The 22,872-nt window shown below is 39.0% G+C and overlaps 1 protein-coding gene across 5 annotated transcripts in view; it reads right to left on the reverse strand.

Annotated features, from left to right (window-relative positions):
- The window catches only part of SYTL5 (synaptotagmin like 5), a 96,402-nt gene that overhangs the window by 8,337 nt on the left and 65,193 nt on the right, over positions 1-22,872 (reverse strand). For 4 of the 5 annotated variants that reach the window (XM_076355536.1, XM_076355545.1, XM_076355563.1 and 1 more), the window contains 8 exons: positions 19,000-19,156; positions 17,254-17,383; positions 15,313-15,419; positions 10,633-10,725; positions 6,549-6,614; positions 5,410-5,588; positions 4,439-4,541; positions 2,098-2,259 (listed from right to left, as the gene is read on the reverse strand). In XM_076355536.1, coding sequence (XP_076211651.1) covers positions 2,098-2,259; positions 4,439-4,541; positions 5,410-5,588; positions 6,549-6,614; positions 10,633-10,725; positions 15,313-15,419; positions 17,254-17,383; positions 19,000-19,156 — 997 coding nt within the window. The remainder of the gene's footprint in view (positions 1-2,097; positions 2,260-4,438; positions 4,542-5,409; positions 5,589-6,548; positions 6,615-10,632; positions 10,726-15,312; positions 15,420-17,253; positions 17,384-18,999; positions 19,157-22,872) is intronic. The other variant, XM_076355572.1, reaches the window with a different exon arrangement.

Genomic DNA, 22,872 nt, shown 5'->3' on the forward strand with positions numbered 1-22,872 from the left:
CATCAGGAACAATTTGTCAACCTCCCCCCCAAAACCCACATAGAACGTGGCTCTGGACTCTGCCCCCTCTTTAACCACAGAACTATTTTCTCTTCTTTTTCTGATTTAACCACACTCCTCTTGAAAACAGACATTCAATGCTCATAGAAGAAACAGGTCTTAAAGTCTCCAACCTTTTCACTAAAGCAGCTAAATGATTCATGATAGAACAAATAAAGCGCCGTAATAAAACCCGGGAAATGTTTCACTGCCATTCCTGTCTCTATCAGGCAGATCATATGGGAGAACAGCATGTAATTTGCATGTGTATTAACATGTGCTTTTTTTAAATTCAAAATGCAATAATTGATATTTTAAAAAAATATTATCTTTGCTGATCAAAAATCTTAGCAGCATTTTAAGTTTAGAAACATTATTTATAACAACTTAGGAGGCAGCAAGACCAATTCTGTGTTTGCTTTCTTTGGTAAAAAAGAACTCATTTAAAAATCCTTTTAACGGGTTTGGAAATAATCAGACAACACCTTCCAGCTGGAATGGCTGAAATGCTTAGTGCCTCATTACTTTTTTCCTGAACAGGAGAGCTTCATGACTGCCTGGGTTTTTTTCCCCTTGTTAGGATTAAAAGAAACCACCCATACACACACAAATCCCCAAAGATTGACATGAGATGACAAAGAGACTACTGCATGGCAAGAAGCTCAATTTCAGACCAACATTGCATACAAACTGCAAGCAAAACAAATACTAAATGTGTATCTTATTATTTAGTACCCACCAGTCTACAACAAGAGCAACATCTGACGCCAGCCAGAGCTATGACAGAGATGTAGTAGACATTTCTTCTACTTCAAGAGCAGACCCAACAAAAGTAACTTACACGAAGCAAGCTTGTAAGGAGGACAGTATAGTCCTGGCCTGGACACAGCGCTGACTGAAACACGTTTGACATCATTAGCCACTTTCTCTTCCTGGTCTCACCTTGTCTGGTCCATGAAGGAAGAGCTGGTGGTCACCCTTACTAACAAAGCTGAACTAGGAAACTGGGAATGATCTTCCTTGCCACTTATAAAGTGTGAGGCGTGTAAGTGTTCAAAGAAGAGATCAATTTCCTTATGTATCCTCTGGCAAATTATTTACTAAAATATAAATTTGTGACAGTTTAGATGTAAGCCTCACAAAGGTCTATACCTAGAAATTAATTATACAGCAATCAGATCCACCTCCCACCTGAGAGAAAGGCACAAATCAAACACTCCCTCCTAAAACCCCAAATGTAACACTATTTCCTTAAAAATAATGAACACAGAGGAAACAAGTCATCTGAGTCTATCTCCACATCACTTGCAGTAAAACCTTGGATTTTTCTGCAGCAAGAAAAATACACTTTCTGAAACGGCAATCTAAACCACTGGAATTTCTGGGGATTCTGGCTGCTGCAGGAGCAAGCAACGCAGAAGCCTTTAATCTTCTAGCTTACAATAGCTCTTTGAATCTCTTCCAAAAATAAACACCTTTGCCAAAGCAAGGGGGGCCCTAGAGACAGAAGTCATCCTATCCTTAGCTAAGTACAATGCAAGTCCTGTTTCACAGACCAATTGATTTGCCTGCTGAGAAGCCTTATCTTGTACCTTCCTAGTTAAAGTGAGTAAGAGGTTAATAAGTCATTTTGTCACAGCTGAAAAAAGTGTGAAGTGCTTTGAACTGAAACAAAAAAGATCTAGATCTTTAATAAACTGTTAAGTGTTGAGTAGGGGGGAGTGGCAGAAAAGTCTTTTGGTTTACATGCTATTTTAAAAGAGTAATCGATTTCTTTACTAGGTCATTTCTCCACTGCAGTTTATTACAAGATGAACTTAGAGTTTATTTAAAAGGTGGGGTTTTTTGTTTGGTTTTAAGTAGCCGATCACATGTAAAGTTTTCATGAAGACTTTAAAACCAGTATGTTTTGATTGAATAAAGAACAAAGATATTATTTTTATTACCATATTAGACACTCATAAAGTCACCGCTTTATAAACACGTTCCAAAGGAAAAATAACTAAGCCTTGCTGAATTTGCTTCGCAACACTTTCACCGGCCCCTGGAAACCCTTACCTTGGGCTGAAGCACAAACCACTCATCGCCCTGATTTTCGAAGTTCCAGGAATCGAATGGAATTTCCACCTCCCCAAGGAAGCTGTTGTGTCCAAACCTGTCATAGTGCCAGACAGAAAGCTGCAGGGTCCTGGTTTCTAGCTGTGTTTGACTGATGACGTACTACCAACAGAAAAAGAAGAAAAAGAAACTCTCGGAATAAGCATAAATAATAGTTTCCATGGAGCCTTTTACAGCTCTAGCTCAATTTCATGAAGCCCACAGCAGCTGACAAATGAAGCATGAAAGAGAGATTTGTTTTCTTTGCAAACAAGACAGACCTAGCTAGAAAGCTCATAATATTAATGTTAAACCTAACTCTTTTCTTTGCAGTATGCATCCAAAGGTAATTAATGTTACTAGCATGACTGTGTTTTTTCTGTATTATTTACTGGGTATTTCTGACTATAAAGTAAGTTACGATGCTTAAAACGATGATCCTGTTAATTGCTTACATGTTTATGTAAAAGAAGCAGATCAACATCAAAGTTTAGTTTGTAAGAAGAAACCCCACTGGTTCTTTCATCCCGAAAGAGAGTCTGCTGTACTCTACTTTCTAGAAATAGTGTCCTCCTCTCCTTTTCAATTGTATCTTTGTAACTTATGAAAAATTGTTCTGAAAACAAGTAAAACTGCATGTGAAGCGCTTGGTGAATGCTTTGCAGAGTTAGTAACCATTGCTGGTTTTGAAAGCTATTAAAAAAACTCCTCTGAAGAAACATCGTATTCTAGCAAATACACAGAAAATTATAAACATCTGGAATTCTAGCTCTGCACGCTCTGCTTTTAGCAAAAGGCCCATTAATTCTCTGAAATTCACCCTTCTCCTAGTGTTAGCTGAGGAGACCCAGATGTCTTCTTTTTTGCATCAAGAACAACGTCTGGACACAGACACATATTCTCCAAAAGCTGAAACAGTCAAGTCAGTTGACGAGCCACACAAGTAGGCTATTCCTGTATTGGTAGGTCTACAATGCCTAATCCTAAGTGCCAACAGTTCCACTGTGAGAGATGTCATATTTAGCAACAATGGAATAAAAGTCAAAGAGGGAAGATACAGATTTAATTATTTTTCTTTTCTAACAGTAGTGACAGTTGGGACAAATAGATGTAGTTCTTGCTTACCTACCCACAGTTCAAGTGAGCCCTCTTTGTTACAATTCGCATTTTTAGCAAGCTGCTAGGTCCTATCCTCACCGAGTTCCCTACTAGCAAACATGTTTAGTGCTATGTTCCTTGCTAAATAGAGTCTAACACCTTTTTTTTCCAGTTCAGGCAAGTCTTAACTTTATTTAACCATTTAAAAATGAGGCTGTACAAGAGACTCTCCCTTGGCAAGCAGTCTGGCCAGACCAAGTGTGTGTAAGTCTGCAAAATGGTTTTGCAGCCAGGTTAAGCCAAGTATACTGGCCAGGGAACATCTTTTAGCCTCTATTATAAGAAACTTATTTAAAACATCACTGAAATTACAAAAAAAATATTTCAGGAGAAACTAAAAGAGTTTCTGGCCTCATGACAGCCATCCGGGATAACTCTTGTCAATCAAGAAGGAAGGGGAATCACCAGGAGCCTTGTGGTCCAGATGCCAGACAGGCAGTGAACTGGGCAGAAACTCTGCCATTCCCACCTGCACCACAGAGCCAAGGAGATGCATAAGCAGCTCGTCAGGAGCTCAGAATAGTTCAGCCTCTGTAGTGGACGTGGGTAAAAGGCAAGGAAGGAAGAGCCCGGGCGCTCTGCTCCACCAGCCCTCAAGGAAGTAATCTGTCACTGTCTTTCGCAACAGAAAATGAACTTCACCACAACTTTTTAGGAAGGCGGGTAGTGAAGTCGTTGTTGGCATCTTCTTATCGAAGTCAGTTCTGCTTTAAAAATAAATTAAAGCCTCCTTCGAAATTCAGATTTTACTGCAAAAGGTTATTTTCTCTTCAAAATCACTTAGATGGGAAGTTTTAATCTAGCTCTATTTCAACATCAGTTGCTAACTTAGGGCTTACAAAATCTTTAAGGTGCTTTTAACATCTCTGAGCTCAGGTTAGACAGGAACATCAGCAGTTTTGAAAGAGATCTATGGAAACTAATAGAAGTTTTACCTACAAAGGGAAGAACCAAACAAAAACACTTCCTCAATGCTGAAAGCCAGAAATTACAACTCATAGGATTACTAGACGGTTTTGCTTAAATACATTCCTTTTGAGGCATCTCTTCCAAATTCTAATCCCCGTACTGGAACACTTAAGAAAACGCCTGTGAGCACAAGCGGAACATTCATCACAGCCTGAGAGAGAGACAGTGTTCTCACCTTCAGCGTTTCATTAAATTCTGGATTGGTGCTGTTACTTTTAATTTTGGTCTTGCGTTTACTTTGGCGGGACGTATCAGGCAGAAGGTATGCTTTGACATATCTGCAGATTAAGTAGTAAATTATTAGCAAGGAATAAAAATGACCAGTTTGAGCAAGGGCCTGACATTGCTGCATCAGCAACACATACAAGGAAATTAATTTTTGCAGTCTAAACAACATACACGTAACAGAGAATATGCGAAACGTGGAAAGGTACGGTCTTTCTTTACAAACATAGCAATGTTATTCAGATAGGATCAGAATAACAAAAGGCAGAACTAAATTAATTTACTCATCCTCAGAAACGCAGAAAGCTTTCCTAACACTTTCCCTTTTGTAGTATACGATTACTGACTGGTTACATATGAGGACACATACACTGCAAATACAAAAGAATGAAAAACTTCATACCTTGCATACAATAGGATTACACATGATTAGAGACACTAATTATTACTTCCTGATGAGGGAATTTACATATTATGCTGAAAACTACAATGAGAAGCTCAGAAAACATGCTCCTTGCAAAGTGAATCTATGGATGCGTGAAACCCAAGTTATCTCTGTCCCTCCCTCCAAGAATCCCTCCTCTCCTAGAATCAAAACTAAAGTATGTAAGTAAGAAATCAATTCAGCCTCCCTATTCCTTCTTTTTTTTTGCCCTTTTGCAGAGATTGCTATCAAACAGGCTGATAATTTAAGTAATCTTATTGTTTCCTCAGAAGAGGCACACGTTGCCCTAAGAAACATATTGAAAATGCATTTCCCTCAGGGAATCCAAAACCAACCATCACCAAAACCCTGGCTTGTAGCAACCGGGTCCTATGAGTTCTCAGGCTCGTATCACAACCCCAGGCTACATCACTGTGCGTGATGTGGCGGAGGACACCCCTAGCAGGGCCTAAAAGGAAATTCTTCTCTGTGCTTACGGATCGGTCCTTTGCTTCTTCTCATCTGCAATGGCCAGGTTCCTGCAACTTTTTACCAGGATGTTGAGGGCACCTGTTTTGTAGCTGTAGTTGATGTTGAGAAGGATTTCGCCGCTGACCTTCACGTTGCCATAGTCACCAGTTTCACTATATACACTCAGCATGCTGTTAATGCTAGTCTGGACGGGGAGAGAAAACGGACTTACAAGGCTTAAATAAATTACTCATTTCCAGAATCTGCTTTTTTCATACAGTCACAGCCTTGCAATATTGCACACTTGTTAGGACTTGCTATAAAACCAGATATATCATAGAAGCAAGTGGTATTTCTGTTCTATTTGATGTAAATGGGAATAAGAACTATAATTAATAATGGCTTAAATGTCTAGACAGTTGATGTTTTTCCATGCAGGACTCAAACCTATTTATAAACATGACTAAATCTAAATTACCACTATTTAATTCATGCATGAACTGAAGAGCAGACAGGCTACATAAATTGTAAGCTCATGTAAGTTCCAAACAGGGAAAAAAAAAAAAAAAAAAAAAATCCCGTCTGGCTCAGCTGTCCACCTAATTCTTACTGAGTCTTGTAAGACAACTGCTGATAGAACCATTAGAAAAAGTTATAAGGATGCTTCCCATAATGGAGATGGTATAAAAGCATGTTTGTTTAAAGCGACACCCACCTCTCATCAGTAATTCTAAAAGAATGAGCAAAATTCCATACCCACCATTTCAGCAGTTTTCCTAAAGCCAAAAAAGTTTAGCAAAAATCCCACAAAATTTTCCACTGCAGCGTAATATATCACCCTCCAATCTCTTTTTTTTTTCACTCATACCATACAGAGTATTGCTATGAGGATTTCCTCTTCCAAAAGATTACAGTTAGGAAAGAACTAAATATTTTTAAAGAAAACCAGAGCAATATGCACACTGCCAGAACCAAAGGTATTTGAGAAATCTGGTGCATGTTTTCTTTTGAGTCATTGAGCAAGATTGCTCAAAAACATATATAACCATCTAAATCCTAATACATAGGAATCTTGCAAGACACACAGGTATAGTCTTCAACACAAAGGGAGAAAAGAGAGAGAAGCTTTAAAAGTAAGCTAAGCAGAGGACTCAGGAGAACTCACAGTATCACCGTCTGTTTCAGGCACATTTAAATACGTCCATTTTCTGTCAGAGCCTTCTGGGGAGTTCTTTAAAGGAGGCAGTGCAAAAGGCCAAGAGAAAAGAGCATTAGATAGCTGCAATAAGAAAGAATAAGTGCAGTGATAAATCTTTACCTATACAGATAGGTAAAGGAAGTTTGTATTGCAAAGCCATAGCAAGCAAGCAAGAAAACGTATCACCAAATCAGAGAAAAGCCAAGTGTTTTCCATACACTTCAAGTATTGAAGGACACGTGGCTCAAGGTAATTAAATAGAAATGAAGTATCTGCTGTATCAAAATAAACAAATTACATTTTAGAACACCAGCTCAGCAGATTTGGATTTGTATTGGTCTGTGTTTGGATTTGTCTTCATTTACGTCTGCATGAAGTCAATTCTCACTTAAGCTACTCAAAAGCTAAGCATTCATGTATTTGCAGGTTTGGCGCCTTTGTAAGAAATTGCAGTTTCTCTGCGGAGTATGCAAGAATAGATAAAAATGCTCACAAATGTTTAAACATGTCACTCTGGGAAAAAAATACACTAATAGAATATTGGGGGAAACATTTCCCCCCCTCTGCTTGCTACAGCAGTTATCTGGAAATCTCCCCAATGAGCTCAAGGGAAACTACATCTTGATCTACCTCCTTCCTTATCGGCTGCAGGGAGGAAGGAAGAACACAGTCAAGGGGAAGAACCACACAAACAGAATTGGGCTGTGGCTAAACTCAGCTCTCCGAGCACCTTGCCTAAGGGCCCTGCAGCAAAGAAAGCTGGAGGGATGACCAGGCCTGTGTCAATATGCTGAACAACAACAGACATGAAAAACCAGAACAAGCTATCATTATCCATAAAGTTAATTTTATACATCATGTAGGAACAATAAACAGCAAAAAAGGGTGTGTTTTTTTATTTCTGCTGGCCTTCTTTATCCTTCGTGCTTGTCCTTTTATTCCTTTGTACAATTGGCTGAAATTCCATGAACAGGACTGGTTAAAATTACCGGAGAATTAGCAACACACACCGACAAAGGTGTCATATTTCCTCCTTTCCTAACATGCCTTCGAGCTAAATTCCAGCCTTTACTATTTATGCATTTCCAGCTCTAGCGTACATGAAAATGGGCATCCCTGCACACTGTTAGTGAACTTAACAGTTCCAGTATGTGCTACAAAATGCCTAAATTATCCCTGTAACAGGAAAGCGACAATTTGTGTGCCCACTTCAGAAAACAAACAAGGTTATACCAACGTGAGGAGGTGGATGAGTTGTTCTCTACTGAATCCAAATATTCTTTTTCTTGATCTTTACGTAAGTGGGCGGCAAGGGATAAATGATTAGGACTTTCTGTGGGGTTTTTTCCCAAACAAATAGATGATCTCTGACCCTAGAATTTATGCAAACACAATTTCTGAATTGTTTACAAACCACAAACGAAATAACACAAATTTAGTAGAAGTATTTGATATACTTGACTTTTTTCCCCCCAGACTCTGTTCTGTGGCATTTACACTGGACATTACATACACTAAATGTCCTTAAGAAATCTACTAATTTTCCAGTTTCATAAGTAGTAAACAACCACCACATATGGAGGATGCGGAGCCTCATTTTAGTACCTCACTAAGAATTGTATTTGTTTTGGATCATCTCATCGCTGCAATAAGGCACTGGAACAATTCAGTCTTACTGATGTGATGGGTCTTGACAACAACACATTAGTATGTTTAGGAGAGGAATCGGTGAAGGATGCAGGGAAAACTAAATACACAGTTCATGTATTAGCTTTGGGAAAACACAAAGGAAAATACCCTAATGCTGAGATACTGTTCCTGTTCAATGTCACTTTCCATTTCCGTTTTTGCTCACTGATGTTACAGGTAGATTTCAAGTAGATTTACGCTTTGAGATATTTCTTCCTTTACCTCAAAAGCTCATTGTCAGAGTACCCATACTGTACTTTAAATTCTCATATTTGAAAAAAGAAAGAAAAAACAAACAAAAAACAGTTAGACCCTACTGTTCATTAATAACATTATTTCAACATGACTTAATAGTACACAGTCATTTGACAGATAAGTACATGAAAAAAAATCCATACAGTGCACAAGGCTCAAAGGCTTACAACAAGCAGAGTAAAGGCAAAAATAAGAGGGGGAATGTTAGAAACTAGTAACACACACTTAAGGGGAATAAAAAAAAAAGAACCTGTAAAATTGACCTGCTCTTGCAGGGAGAAGCAGCTTGCCATTCGCAACTTCGCTGTTAACATAGCATGCAGTGACATTAAAAATCATGTCATGGTGAATACAGAGAAACAAGAGCATTGAGAAGTGAGGTTCTCTCAAACCTACAGCGCAGGAAAAGCTACGCTCTGCTTAAGAAAAAGGTCAAAGGGAAATCTACAGCAAAGGACAAAACCCAACACACAGACAGAATGCTGCCTACAGCACATAGAGGGAAGGCTCTCTAAATGCAGTTCCTCAGTTAGTGGCCTAAACGGAGAAAGCACTTAAGCACCTGCAACCCTCATATCAATATTCAGAGGAAATAAAAATAATTCTGTCTATAAAATCCATGGGACCAGCAAGCATTGGAGACAATGAGTCATAGTCAACCTCAGACAAGTGGGTCTAATTAGACCACTGTCAACAGGCTACATTTGCTCAAGTCTGATTTGGTGTGAAGTGCCACACGTTTCTGTTGTGTCTGTTTCTGTGAACTACACAAATCAGAAGGGAAAACGGTCCGGACATGGCCAGATCTAAGATACCAAAATGCTCTGTCACAGCAATTTTCTGAGCCCTTTCTCCTCCCCAGGTAAGCCAAACTTGGATTCAGCCAACTCCATCTCTTTGGGATCAAGCACTTAAGTGGGCATTCCCTGGGCCCTGCTTGCATGGGAACTAATGGGGATGCAGTCTAGAAAGGACAGTTCATTGCTTACTGTCATGGACCAAATTTTCTTTTCCCTTTTAGCATACAGACTCCTCATCTCTCTTCATCCTCTTCAACTCTCATCTTCTACCTGGAGTTTGTTGCAGTTTTCTGGTACTCTATATGCTGACCAGAGCTATTCTTAGGCACAAGTCATGAAGAAGAGTGGCCAGAGAGGGCTCCACGACTTTTCTGAAGATGCTATCAGTTGCCCACATCCTAAGTGTCAGATCCCAAAAACGAGGTACACAGCAGGTAGACATAAACTAGACATGTTAAAGGCTACTTTTATCATCCATTTTCTTTCCCAGTGAATAACAGACTGCATAACGAACTGCATAAGGCTTGTTATACCAATTTTGTTGCATCTCAAGCACCTGTTACAACCTGAAAACACAGCTATCCTTTTAAAACCAACGTTAAGTTTCAACAGTTAGACAACCGCAAGACTCAGACATCTGATTTACAGTATATAGTTTGTGGGTATGACAAGAAACGAAAGGATGTAACAGAAAAATACTACAATTATAGCAAAAGGTAGAAAAGTTGTCACCAACCAAAATCCCCAAGTATCTCCCTCCTCACTGTAAAGAGAAATACTTTTCAGATGTGGGTGACATAGCAGTCATGAAGAATGGGAGAAGCTGGGTTGGGGGATGGACAATGACGCCACAGAGGTGGTATGTATGCAAACATACAGATGAGTATTTGTGTCCCAAGAACCTGAACAATCAGAAAGTGGTTTGAGATGGAAGAACCCACCACAGCCTTGTTCTCTTCATTTCAAATAAATTAAGTGCTCCTCTGCAAAGCTGAGCAGTCATGTACTGCAAACTCCTATGGTTTGCCTTCTCCACATGTCAGCTTGGTAGTAACCTCAGCATGTGAGGAAATCTGCTGATGAGTATGCAAAATGGTTTTCTCTTCCCATGCACTGCAGAGAACAGCATTTTAGCTTTGAACAGCATTAAAATATAATAGAAAAACTATCTAAATGTTAAAGGAAGTTTCTCAAGTGCAGGATGAAAGATGATCTGCTGCTAAATGGTATGAAATTAAACTCCTTTTTGGAGGAACTATGGTCTTTTGTGGAAGGAAAAAGCATATGTTTTCTACTCAAGATCTTACTGTTGATAATCCACTTGTCAAATGTCCATGTTTCCTTGAATAACGAGAGGCCACTATGTCATCAATATCTTCTTCTGTTTCATCCAGATAATCCTAAATGACAAACAGGCATTTTAGTCCTCATGTTCTGCTCTGTATTTGGTCAGCCTCTGTTGCGTAGTTTTGTTTCATGTATTTTCCACTTTAGGAAGACGGTGCAGGATGCATTCAAAATTCTAATCTCTAGAGGAATTTTGATTTACATTTTCCACATCTTTGCACAGGCACACAGCATAAGGGGAAAAGATGCTGTTACGGTTTCAGGGTTCAATTGCTTAAGAACTGAAAAACTTGACACACATACTTCATATCTTATTCTGGAGGCGCATACCTTTGCATGGCCAACAACTCTGCACATAAACAAAACCCACTTCCATGCCTACTAACAATCCCATGTGAATTACCTTATTCTACTTACTACTATTTGCATTCAGGAATTCAGGTCTGGAAATCTTAGAGGGACATGGTGAGAATTTTTCCAATCTTAACAAAAGAAATGAGTGAATTAAGGTCCAATACCAGGGGCAAGGGCATCATTGATACTGGTTTACCCGAAGACATTTGCAGCCAAAAGCCATTAGATGATTGATTTCTTGGTTACAGTCCAGGTTCCGTGTTTTTATGGGATATATTTTTTACAACCCAGCAATCCGGTTTTCCAGTTATTATCCACATTTATATCAGTCACACTCACACAAATAGACAAGCACACAATTTGCATTACACTTGCACCCTTTCATGCTGTCTTTGGTGACAGGTGACGATTTCATGAACAGGATCATTAACACAGACCCACTTTCTAACAGGCAATGCTGAAAGCCCCCGGTTATTGTCAAACCACATGGGAAGAAACTTGTCCTCCCATCGTACACACTGAACATATTTGAGGGATAAACAAAAAAACCCAGTTGATGTCCATGTTTTAAAAATAATTAAATTCCTGTATTATTTTAATGTGTTAAAAAAAAAGGAGGAAAAATCAGTAATTGCACAGCTTCATATATATGCTTGAGTTTTAATAAGCAAGACTGAACTGTAACATCTTTAGCTCATATACAGGAAAAAAAAAATTTCATTTTTTAAACACAGCAATAAAGTAAAATCTAAAAAGAAACTTAAAATCTGGTTGATGGTCCTAACAGAACTGTTAACTTTAAGTAAAAGTTACCGAAAAAGCCCCAACAGGCAGCTATCATCCTATTAAGTGTAGCTTGGAAATTTCAAGCGTTTCCTTAAACCTTATGGCAGGTATTTTTAAAGACTCTGCTTTTAGTTTGAATGGAAGTCAAATGTTCAGCTTCCTTATATCTGCTTTGCAGCTATAAAAACCTCACGTGGTGACCTACCTCACTCTATTGCTTAGTCACTCTCACTCTCTCACACTAAACAGAGAAGTACTGTATTCAAACTCAGGAGTCTCAGAAACTTCGATGCTAATCAGGAAAAACGGAGCAGAGAAGAAACGCTGCTGGAGAGTCGAACTGTGACAGTTTATGTAAAGATCTGCAGAGCATTTGTCATTAGTATGCATAAAACTAGCTGTTACATCTCTTCTTTGCTCCAGTGACTGAACTGAAATAAAACTAGCTGAAAGTAATGCTAAATTTTCTATTACTACTTTCCAACTGTAACTGCATATTTAATATTGAGCAGAGGGAAATCAGGACAAGCCATCACTCTATTTGAGACCAAAATTTACATACTGAAGCAAACATTCCTCTTAGCTTCATGTTCTTGCAATGAGCTTCCTCTGCTGGTCTCTTCTCTTTCTAATCTATTCAGGTCACTGTTACCACCCCGCAGAAAAAAGAAGTCATAGATACTTTATACTCTAAGGAAAAAGTCCATGGAGACCGAGGCACAACAGAGCAAACTATTTCGGGAAGACAGATAGAAAGCTGAATCCTTCAAAAGTAAAAACCAAAAAAAACCTTAAAACCAAAAAACCCCACCTCACCCTTCACTTCTACTCTCCTCATTGACTTCAGAATTTGGGTGATGTACTCAAGTTTAAAACTTGGCACAAGAATACACAATTTTCTTTCTTGCCCATGCAACAGAAAGAAGCAAGTCTGGTAGCACATGCAAAACTCTTTCCTTTACGCTGCTGTATACATACCTGTGGACTTTAAAATAAACAATGCTACATTTTCATTGCTGAATAATTAAATACAGGACAAAAAAAGTAAGGCAACATCTTCAGACTGGGGTGTTTCAGGTCTAGACACTCAAATATTAACAGTGCTTCACAAAGAATCCTAACGACAGCTAGCTGACTACCAATTTTTGTCTGCAAGCAGATATCTAAAACTAAAAAAAATGGTTAACATTTAACCTATGCTCTTAATTCATTTTGCACCACAAATAATTATGTTTCTCAGGTGGAGTTACAGAACAGCAGCTACATAATTGGTTAGTGTTATTAGCTTATTAAAGTTAGAGCTAGTAGGACATTAATCTCATGGTCTCCAGTGGGGGTTATAAAATGCATATTATCCAATTACTTCTAATAAAGCAGCTGAGCATGTAATGAACACTACTTGGGCAGGAATTCAACACATACCTCTCTAGAGAAGGTGCTCACACTTGAACACAACACTAGATTTAACTGGTTCCCCATACTCCTTGATAAATACGTACTACAGTATGTGGATTTCTGGGGGTCGTCCCTTTTCATTATCGAGAGCAATGTTAAGTTAGAGAAGCAAAATACCCATTCGATTTTCCAGCTGATCTCTCTGCATGTGTAATGGGTTTTCCTGATAAAGCTGGGAGCAGAGCAGATAAAAGCCTTTTCCCACCCTTTCAGCTGATAAATTCCAGCAATCTGCGTATCCTATTGACATGTGGCATCTCCCACACCACTGCTGTCAGCTCCCATCACCCAGAAATGAGACTGAAGGACCTCAGCTAGCTCAGCTCCACCAGCCGGCCAGGAGAAAATGAGGTATAACTTTTCTCAGGCTCCATGGGCTGTTGTTATCTTCATCAGATACTTTCTTTTTGCCTCTTATATCAAGTACCAAATAAACTAAATTCCAGCAGGAGTACAACTTTTATCTCAAAACACTGCATCCATAATGAATATAGGGCAAGACTCGAAGGACTCCTGTGAGTCAAACTACCCTAAAAAAATATGGCAACACTAAAGCTGACGAATGCAATCAATTGATTTAATAAGACAGAGAAAGGAGGACATGGGTAGAATCAGATCTATGAACCCTGTTATGAATGAAGTTTAAAGGGGAATGAGCACTCTCACAGACCCCGGAGCAACTAAATCAAGGTTATGCCACAAGAGAGATCTCCTATGTCAGCAAAGAAGCTAAAGAGTTGCTGAGATGCAATGCGAAATTTCATTCAGAGTCAGCAAGAAAGAAAAAGAAAAAAAGAAAAAAAAAACCCTCTGAATAAGAGGAAGACAAAAATCAAGGAACAGAAAACCACTCTGGACTTGGCATCTCTGGCACCTGCCTCAGAGAAATCCCTAAGTGATAACTACCGCACCCTGTACAATTAGAGCAGAAAACTGATATAAAGATATTTAAAGTTTGTATTTTATGCTTTTCTTCTGCAATATTTTCCGGCTTCTTAATCAAGAACACATCATTTTTCTTTACTACAATTAAAAAATAAACCACTTATTTTTGAAGTTTTTCTTCCACAGAAATCTGACACACAGGAAGGGCTTTTTTTAATTTCCTTAAAGATTAACCCAAACAAAGCAATGCTGCAGGCAAATTCTCTGAGTGCTTACAATCCAAGAAACAGATGGGAATCCCAATACGTTGTTTTCCACCAAGCCACAAGTATCAAATGCTACAAGAAGGGGAGACATCTCCCATGGCCAATGCTCTTCTGCAAAGAGCAGATGGTAGGGAAGGACTATGACAATAGACAAAATGCAGAAACCGTAACGCAGAGGGTTATGGGTTTTCTAAGCTACAAGCACACATTTGGAAACTTCAGAACAAACTATGATTAGATGAAGAACTATTTAAATAGATCTTTTTTTTCCCCTTCATGCATATTTAACAAACTTGGAAATTCTTTTATAGCCAATCATCTGCAACTTGTGTATCTTGGATATGTGCATAAGAGGAGAGGAAGTTGTGAATCACTTCAGGAAAAGCACCCCATAGAATATATAGAAAAAGGCATGGAGATGTATGGGAGAAAATAGTGAACAGGAAGAAAAGGCAAGCAACAGTGACAGAACAGAAAGCTGGGGCTTCACTTGCTAAAAAGATATGTAAGGGGAAAATCAAAACCAGACAAAGATTAAAGCCTTTAAAGTATAGTATTTCTCAACATCAAAATTAAAATCTAAGAAAGCATGAATTAACAGAACTTCAGAGCATGTGTAATATAGTGCCTGCAGTTTATGTTCAGGCCGGATTTCTTTCACCTGTAAACTCAAAAAACAGCAAATCAATAACAAACTGTAACCATGACTATTCATTGGAATCATTCTATAGCCAACATACTCAGAAGATGAGGCTGTTTAAAAACTCATTAAATATCCCTGAAATAATGCTCTGCATTACTTATATTTTACATAGATATACATACAGTGCTGATTTCATAAGTCTGAACAAACAGGATTTCCACCAGATAAACATTTACATATTTATAACTCACCAGTTCCTGATCTAAGGCACTAGGTACAGATTTGCTTCTTATGCTCAGAGTATCCTCATTTCCTTCAGAGAAAGATTCACTCAGATCTATCTCAGATCGGCTACGATCTGGAAAATAAAAGCAATTAAAAAGTTTACTATAATTTGTGCAAAAATATTCCGTTTCATCTTCCACACTTTAATAAGTGTTGTCTCAAACTCAATTGTTTTTTAAGGAAAAAAAATCAAAACAATATTTTAGGTATTTGTCACAAACTCTATGACAACTGAACATCAATATGATAAATGGAAAAATAGGATTTCTGATGTGGTCAACCTTTGGCCAATACTTTTTCCCCTGCACTATTTATTTGCTGTAATTGTCTCCTGTGGATATACCACAGATGAAGCTTTTGACTTTCTCTGGCAGGCCTGTCAGCCTGGAATATTACAAAACTTGCAGTCCCAAGTGTTCACAGTGATTATCGCATCTCCCACCACCACCAAACTCCTCAGCGTCTGCTTCAGAATTAAGCAATTAGTGATGCAGATGGACATAGAAAGTACTTCTGCCATTACTGGTGTTCCATGTGCAGAAAGGAGGAGGAAGCGAACAAGTCTCGAGACCTGCACAAGTTTCTTTCAGTCCTACAGATCTCTCATCCACTCTATAGGCACAAGACGTTAGACGTCTTGGAGAAAGATTTTCTTAGTCCTCCTCATATAAAACTTTTCTGCGACTGTTCAATATATTGAGAAAGAAAGAGAGGGAGGAGAATACTTTTGGATCTGCAGGTAGGAATCTGGAAAGTTTTTAACTGTTCATCTTCTGCCTGGGTATAGCTGATGTGACAGGAAAGGTCACTCTCCTGAGCTTAATGTTCTTTGAGATCCTCCAACAAGGAAACAATGAAGAGTCTGAGGCTCGTTCCCAGGTTGCCTGAAATTTGCTCGGGATCCATCTGCTTTGGTAACATGAGGCCAGTTCTTTCCTACTAGGAAAACCTTTATTTTATAAGGTAGCAGAAACAGGAGAATTTTCACTTCATAAAGAAGTAGCAGTTTGTAACACCTCTGCCTGGAGTTGCACTGTACAATATTCTCCAAGAAACCCTGATGCTTTCAAGTTGAAAAAATCTAAGGTGAAGAACGTTATCTCCTTTGATTAGCTCTGTGGAATATGCCACTAGGTTTCTGCTTTGGGCTAAATTAAGCTGAAATAAAGTGAGCCTTGCTGTGTTTCAGAGAGAAACCTGTAAATCTGAACCCGCTCTGTTAGCCCTGTACGAAGGCGGCCGAGTGCCTGGGAGAAGCAGAAGAGTGCAGGGCGCTCCCGCCTCTTATTTCAGACAGGAAGAGGAGGATCTCCACCCACCGTTGCAAAGTGGCTCCGACAGCACCTTCCTGTGCAAGCCTCATTTACCTAACAGCCTCCAATGAAATGGGGTGAATTACAGCTGAATCGACTGGTTCAGTGCGTGACACATAAAAATGAAGTGACGTAAAGTCTGTAAGGGACTTGTTCTCTGACAGCTCTTTGTTTCCCAAATATGTTGCTGGGCAAAGTGGGCGTGAAATGTAATGGCAGCAGCACAGTAGTATTTTATACAGATTGCAGATAGGTAGTATTTTATACAGTTGACCACACAGAGAATGATTTAACAATGTGCAATTATGAATGAACTCTTGTAACAATTCTAAGAGCATGTGATTTACCTAATACTAACGTTGTGCCAACATTACTGGGGTTAGGATTACCATTTTTTCAAATGTAAAACTTGCAAAGTGGTATAAACTTGGTTAGTAAAAGGGAAGAATTTTCAGAACGAATATGAACAAATTTATGAAACTTACGCCTGATCTTTCAATGTGCTTTAAAAACAAAAGGAGCAGAGACACAAGAATAGGAATAATCCTCTGATGGTAAAGGCTGACAGAAAGAAGAAAAAGACTTAATACTTGCCTGATGACAAAGATACCCTAGAAACTGCAATGGAAGGTGTTCCAGATGCTTTCCTACAGTGCTTCTTTACTAAATCTTCAGGTACGCTTTCACTTGCTGGAATAATCATGCCATTTTCTAAGCCAGTGTCCTGCCCAATAAGAAAAATGCACATCCCATCAATACAAAAAGCGAGCTTATTCACTACCAGTCTACAAAAGCGTCATTTCTGTTAGCTCCCAGAACTCCAAAGCTCCTTTAGCATCCAGTCTATTACTGAATATATTTAGATTACAATCTAATCTGCTTTGCTTAGTGCAGATCACGCATAAAATTTGCACAAAGATGCGATTCATGCACACATTCTGAGTTCGCAACTGAAGAACTGGAGCAATGCATCAGGAGTGAGAGGAGGGAAGTGAAACTCTCAAATCTATTAAAAGTTCACTTAGCTTGGAAATTAAAAAAAAGAAAAAACAAAGAAAGAAAAAAGATAAAACCTATTGTTTTTACACCCGCGTAATGATTTCAGCCAGGGTAAATCCAAATGGACTTGAACTAATTAAATCATGCCAGTACAACCCCTTAAATAAAGCCAATATGCTTGATACCATTATGGCTTTTTGCCTTCCTGTAAAGGAATAGCTAACGACGTAACTCGATCTAAATTAAATAGATTGGCCTTTTTCAACCAAATCTAATGCACTTGAAATCAAGTCAGTCTGTTGTGCCAACAAGAATATAAATAAAACAACTATTAATTTATTTACAGCTCCTGAAACTGCCCTTCATATATACTAACTTAGTTTTTATTAGGAAAGACAATATATTAGACCAAATATTTGGAAGTTCGAAAAAAATTGATGCGTTCAATAGGGCTCCGATCTCAAATGCTCATCTACTTTTTTCCAAACATTAATGGTAAAAGGCATTACCTCTGACTATAAATTTTGCTTTCCTTTACACTTAAGTCATGGCAACCTAGAATAATTTGCTAGTACAATCCTGATTTCTTAAGAGGGGTGACTGAAACGGATTCAGGATGTGTCTCAGTGCACAGCCAGGAGGAGCTGCTTGACAAACAGGCAGGCTGTCTGGGAACGAAGAGTGTCTGCTTCTGGCTAGAGGAGCCACATCCTTCTGCTTATTACAAAACAGCCAAGGCGGCGAGCTCAGACGTGGCCACCTACATCCCAAGAGGCCTACAGTAGGTAAGAGGAATCCCACCTTTCATTTTGATAAAGCATCTAGCACACATTTTGCGTTATGCCATAATTTATGCAGAGCCCAGTGTCCAAATCCAGAAAAAACTGAAATCAGTATGGCCTGATCTTCTGCATGCGCTGAGCTTGCAAAGTTTCCCTTAGAAGTCAGTGGGAGCGTGCTGGACCCTGCATGCTTGAAAGTCACATCCTTAGTTCACAGCACGTACTCAAGGCCCTGAAGTGCCAAAAATGCTTACTCCCATCCCTTGTGCTTCCCAGTTCAGAGTCTGTAACTCATTATGTAATGCTGGAGGTTAACAGCAATTTTTAGACAAAAGAAAAATGTCTGCCAAACCAAAAACCGCATCACTGATAGGGCATGACAAATTCTGTTCTAGTAGAGATCTTCACTGGTGCCAGCTGAATTGAGGAAGAAGCAAAATCTTCTCTGTCAGGCTTGTCCTTTCTGGGCTACAAATCGATCTAACAGGGCAGATACCAGCCAAGTCATCTTGTTTGGTGTCAGCTGTGTTTGGTGTCAGCTCTACATCACTGTACTTACCCTGCTATAATCTGCAGTCATGCTGTGCGTGCTGAGTGCCGGAGACCTCGGGAGGGAAGGTATGGAAACATTGCCTCTGTTCACCAGACCCACGGCCCCTTTCAGATGGCCTGCAGCGGCCTCTGCACCACTGCCGTTCAGCGAAAGAGTGCTCCCTCTGGGATGGAGAGAAGAGTATTAAAGCATTATTGCTTTGAGCAAACCAAGGCAACCCATTTAGCAAACCATTGCAAGAAAACAGCCACGGTAACAGTTTACTAGAATAACATTGCCCTGGGTGAACTGTGTGATCCACTGCGAGGAAACGGCTCACCTGGAAAGAAAAACACAGGCAAAGGTGAATTAGAATTACTTTATACATACAAGTAATACAAGTATTTTCAGCACTTCTACCAGAACTGCGAATAGCCCAAATGGGCGGCTCTTGTCCAGGCTGCAGAAGCTATATTCATCCATTTCGCACTGCATTCGCATCCCAACAGTAGGTGTGACGACTCGTGTAACGCTTCCTACCAGGCCGCTCCTTGGTTTAAAGGAAAACTATGGTGACATGACAGTTCTGGCCACTTCTGCAGCCAGTGTTAATGCCAGCACTATCTCCAGAAGGTCTAAAGTCCTTGGCTATCTGCTCTCCATCCTCTCCGGAAAAACAACAGCTTGCTCACTGTCCTATTTATATTGCAATAATGACTCTTGACCCAAACTGGTCGATTCTTTCAACCAGCTTGGAAAGCTAGAAAAGCTGGACAAGTCTTTTTGCCAGGTTTCATGTTAGTAAAAGTGACAAAAAAGCATCTGTGATCAGCATGCCAGAACCCAATTGCTGTCTAATACCACAACAGGCAGAAATTTTTCCATGGGACATTTTCTATTAGAAAATACTGATTAGTCCATGCGAACACTGAGGGTTAAATAGGGTAAGCTGTTGCACTTTTCTGACCGTTTGAAACAATGAACATTATTTTAAAATGTATTTCAACACATTTCCAATTAAAGTTTTATTTTCATTTGAAATTTGATTTGCAGTAAAAATACAAGTTCTTGGCTGATCTACTCTTCTTCTTTCTCCACAAACATCAAACCTTTTTATTTTTCTTCACAATTCAGAAAAATCTCAAAAAGTCTTGCAGGACAGTAACAGTTCTGCATACATTCCTACTTACTACTTTAAAAAAAATTACTGGCAAATAGGAATTAATGCAGGAATTGCACCCTTTTCCATATGGAAAATACAACGTCAGAGGACAACAGTAGTGCAAATTTGCTAGAGAAAATTTTTGGAACAGTGTATTTTCAGCCAAAAGAGGCTTGCTTAATAAATATTTCAGATTTGCAGGCATCTTCATTGTGCTGGACAACAGCTGAATTTCACCTTCACTTGGTTTAGGCTGTCATATCACGTTTAGAGTAACTGCAGTAAAAATCTTCTCTACCACAATGGAAATTTTTATTAGAACTACTGTTGAACTGAGGAAAAAATACTCTGGAACACAACAGCTCCTGTCTCACCACTACGTTAAGCAGTGAGCACAGGCTCTGAATCCACATTGGTGGAGTTATTGAAAACGAGGAATACAGAGGAAAACCCCAAACACCAGGACTGTCTACAAATGTTGTGCAACCATGTTTTTGTCTTTAGTGAGCATATGGTAACCTTTTTAACAATTACTATCCAATTTCGTATATTGACAACAGTAGATAATGCATAATAAACACGCTCTTATGCATGTGCACTTCACATACATGCACTGCTACTTTTTAATTTGATGAGCTAGTGATCAACAAATCCTACTGAACGTGCTTTGGTTGAATTTTAGTCCTATCTGTTTACATAAAGATGCGTCTTTGGTGCTGCAAAGTCAGAAAAATCAAGGTTACTGGCTGTCACCTGTATTTTATCAAAGCTGCTGGACTTAGACGCACATACCTTAATTTCCAAACTGGCCAATGTATGGAAAGTAGCCAAAATGTTGAAAACCTGAGTTTTACTGCATGTCACACCACTTCCGATGTATTGTTGTGACTTTATGTTACAAAAATTGTTATTTTTTTCCTCACTGTGTAAACATGTAAATCAAGAGAAGTGTTCAAAAGTAATAGTGGACTGGGATAAAAGATGTGAAAACATGTTACAAGGGGTTCTGCAGGAGTCATCAGTCAGACTGAGTACTTGCACACCAAACCTGCTAAACAGACTTCTCCTGTACTTTGCCCTTATTTCAGTCTGCTGTTAGAGAGAGGTTCAACACATTTTATACACGTATTAAGTAGAAAACAAAAGAAAAATGTTGTTATAAGGTGACTATGCCAGGCATTTCCATGTGGTAGACAAGACCTCAGTACAATGGGATGGTGTGCCTGCGTAGATGAGCCTGAAATTCCTATACTATTTCTCCTAGAAGTATCCAGATGCAGCCTCCCAGTTCATTCAGCTGCAAAATCAGTAAACATTTTTGCTGGAGTAGAAATAAACCAGTTGAAGAGATGAACTCATGGCCTGGGACTCCCTGTTCCCAGCTCAGTACATCTTCTCTTAAACAGAAATGTTTAGAAAGAATAAAAATTCTCTGTTTCCCTGCTGGTAGGTGAAATACTACCAATTTTGGCAATGCAGCTAAAAAGATGAGGGCAATTACAAAAATTAGAAATATGCAGGAAAATATAGGACAGCTACAGTGTCACAAGATGTTGTTATATTCTTTTAATTTGAAACTCAAAACAGTTATAGAGGGTAGCCTGGGAAGCCTTGCTGTTATTTTTAATAATTACTACTCAGTTCTATAAATTAGCAATAGATGAACTAAAGCAAGCATCCTTAGATATCAAATTAAGTATTTAACCATGCATGTACAAGACAGGAATTTTCATCCCTCTACAAAGAAATATAAGCTGCTCCTCAATCCTTCCACAAACTAATATTTAGAAAGTGCCATATCTTCCATAGACAGTAAAATCATTCAGCCCCCCTACCAAAAGCATCTCCTGGCAACACAGCTGGGTTACTCTGTACTTTGACACAGGACACTGATTTGGCCAGGTGAGGATCAGATGACAGATAGAAAAGGAAGTTGCCATACTGACTCAATACGCCTAATTTAATAAATCCCACACCCTGGCTCTGGGCAAAAGCTGGAAGTTGATGCTTTATGTGAAAGTCAAGCAAGGCAATCAAACATAAAGGCTATTTTTATAGACTATTTCACTCTATTTATCCTTCCAAGTCTGTACACAGAGCTTATCAGGTGCTGAATTCTACCACCCCAAACAAAATTATTTTGCTTCATTTATGGTTAACTGCACGATAACTTCCTTGTAGTCTGGCACATCAAAACAGCTGCACAGGTCTCTCACAAGAATCCCTTTGACCTTATTCTAGTAAACTCTTAGAGAAAGTTACTTAATATTGCATAACCTTAGCGTTAAGCAGCACAGACACCAGATTGCTGAGTTTTTGTCTCTCAGATCCTTCACTCATCTCTAGTCTATTCAATGAAAAGCAAAACAAATCCAGAAAAATAGCAAAATTACTACTTCTGGTCTCATGAAAGTCAGGTATGAATCTGGTTAGATACAGAAGGCCTAATTAGCTTCGTGGAAAAAAAATTTGGTGAACTGTGTATGGATTAAAGAAGAAAACTAGCTTTAAAGCTGATTTGGCTAGTAAGTGCTGCATCACTCGGTGAAAAAAAATCAAATTATCAGCTTTCAAGAAGATTGTCACCATCAACTTTAGGCATGTTGCAGAACATCCAGCAAGTGGGTTTTTGAATTGTAGGTAACAAAGGGAAGCAAGTTCTTGCTTAAACAAGAAGGCTCATCTGTGAGTGAATCAAACTTCATGATGTTCCTTTTACCTGATGTCCTGTGTTCCTG

This window comes from Aptenodytes patagonicus, chromosome 1, assembly GCF_965638725.1.
Source record: "Aptenodytes patagonicus chromosome 1, bAptPat1.pri.cur, whole genome shotgun sequence".
In the NCBI taxonomy this organism is placed as follows: Eukaryota; Metazoa; Chordata; class Aves; order Sphenisciformes; family Spheniscidae; genus Aptenodytes; species Aptenodytes patagonicus.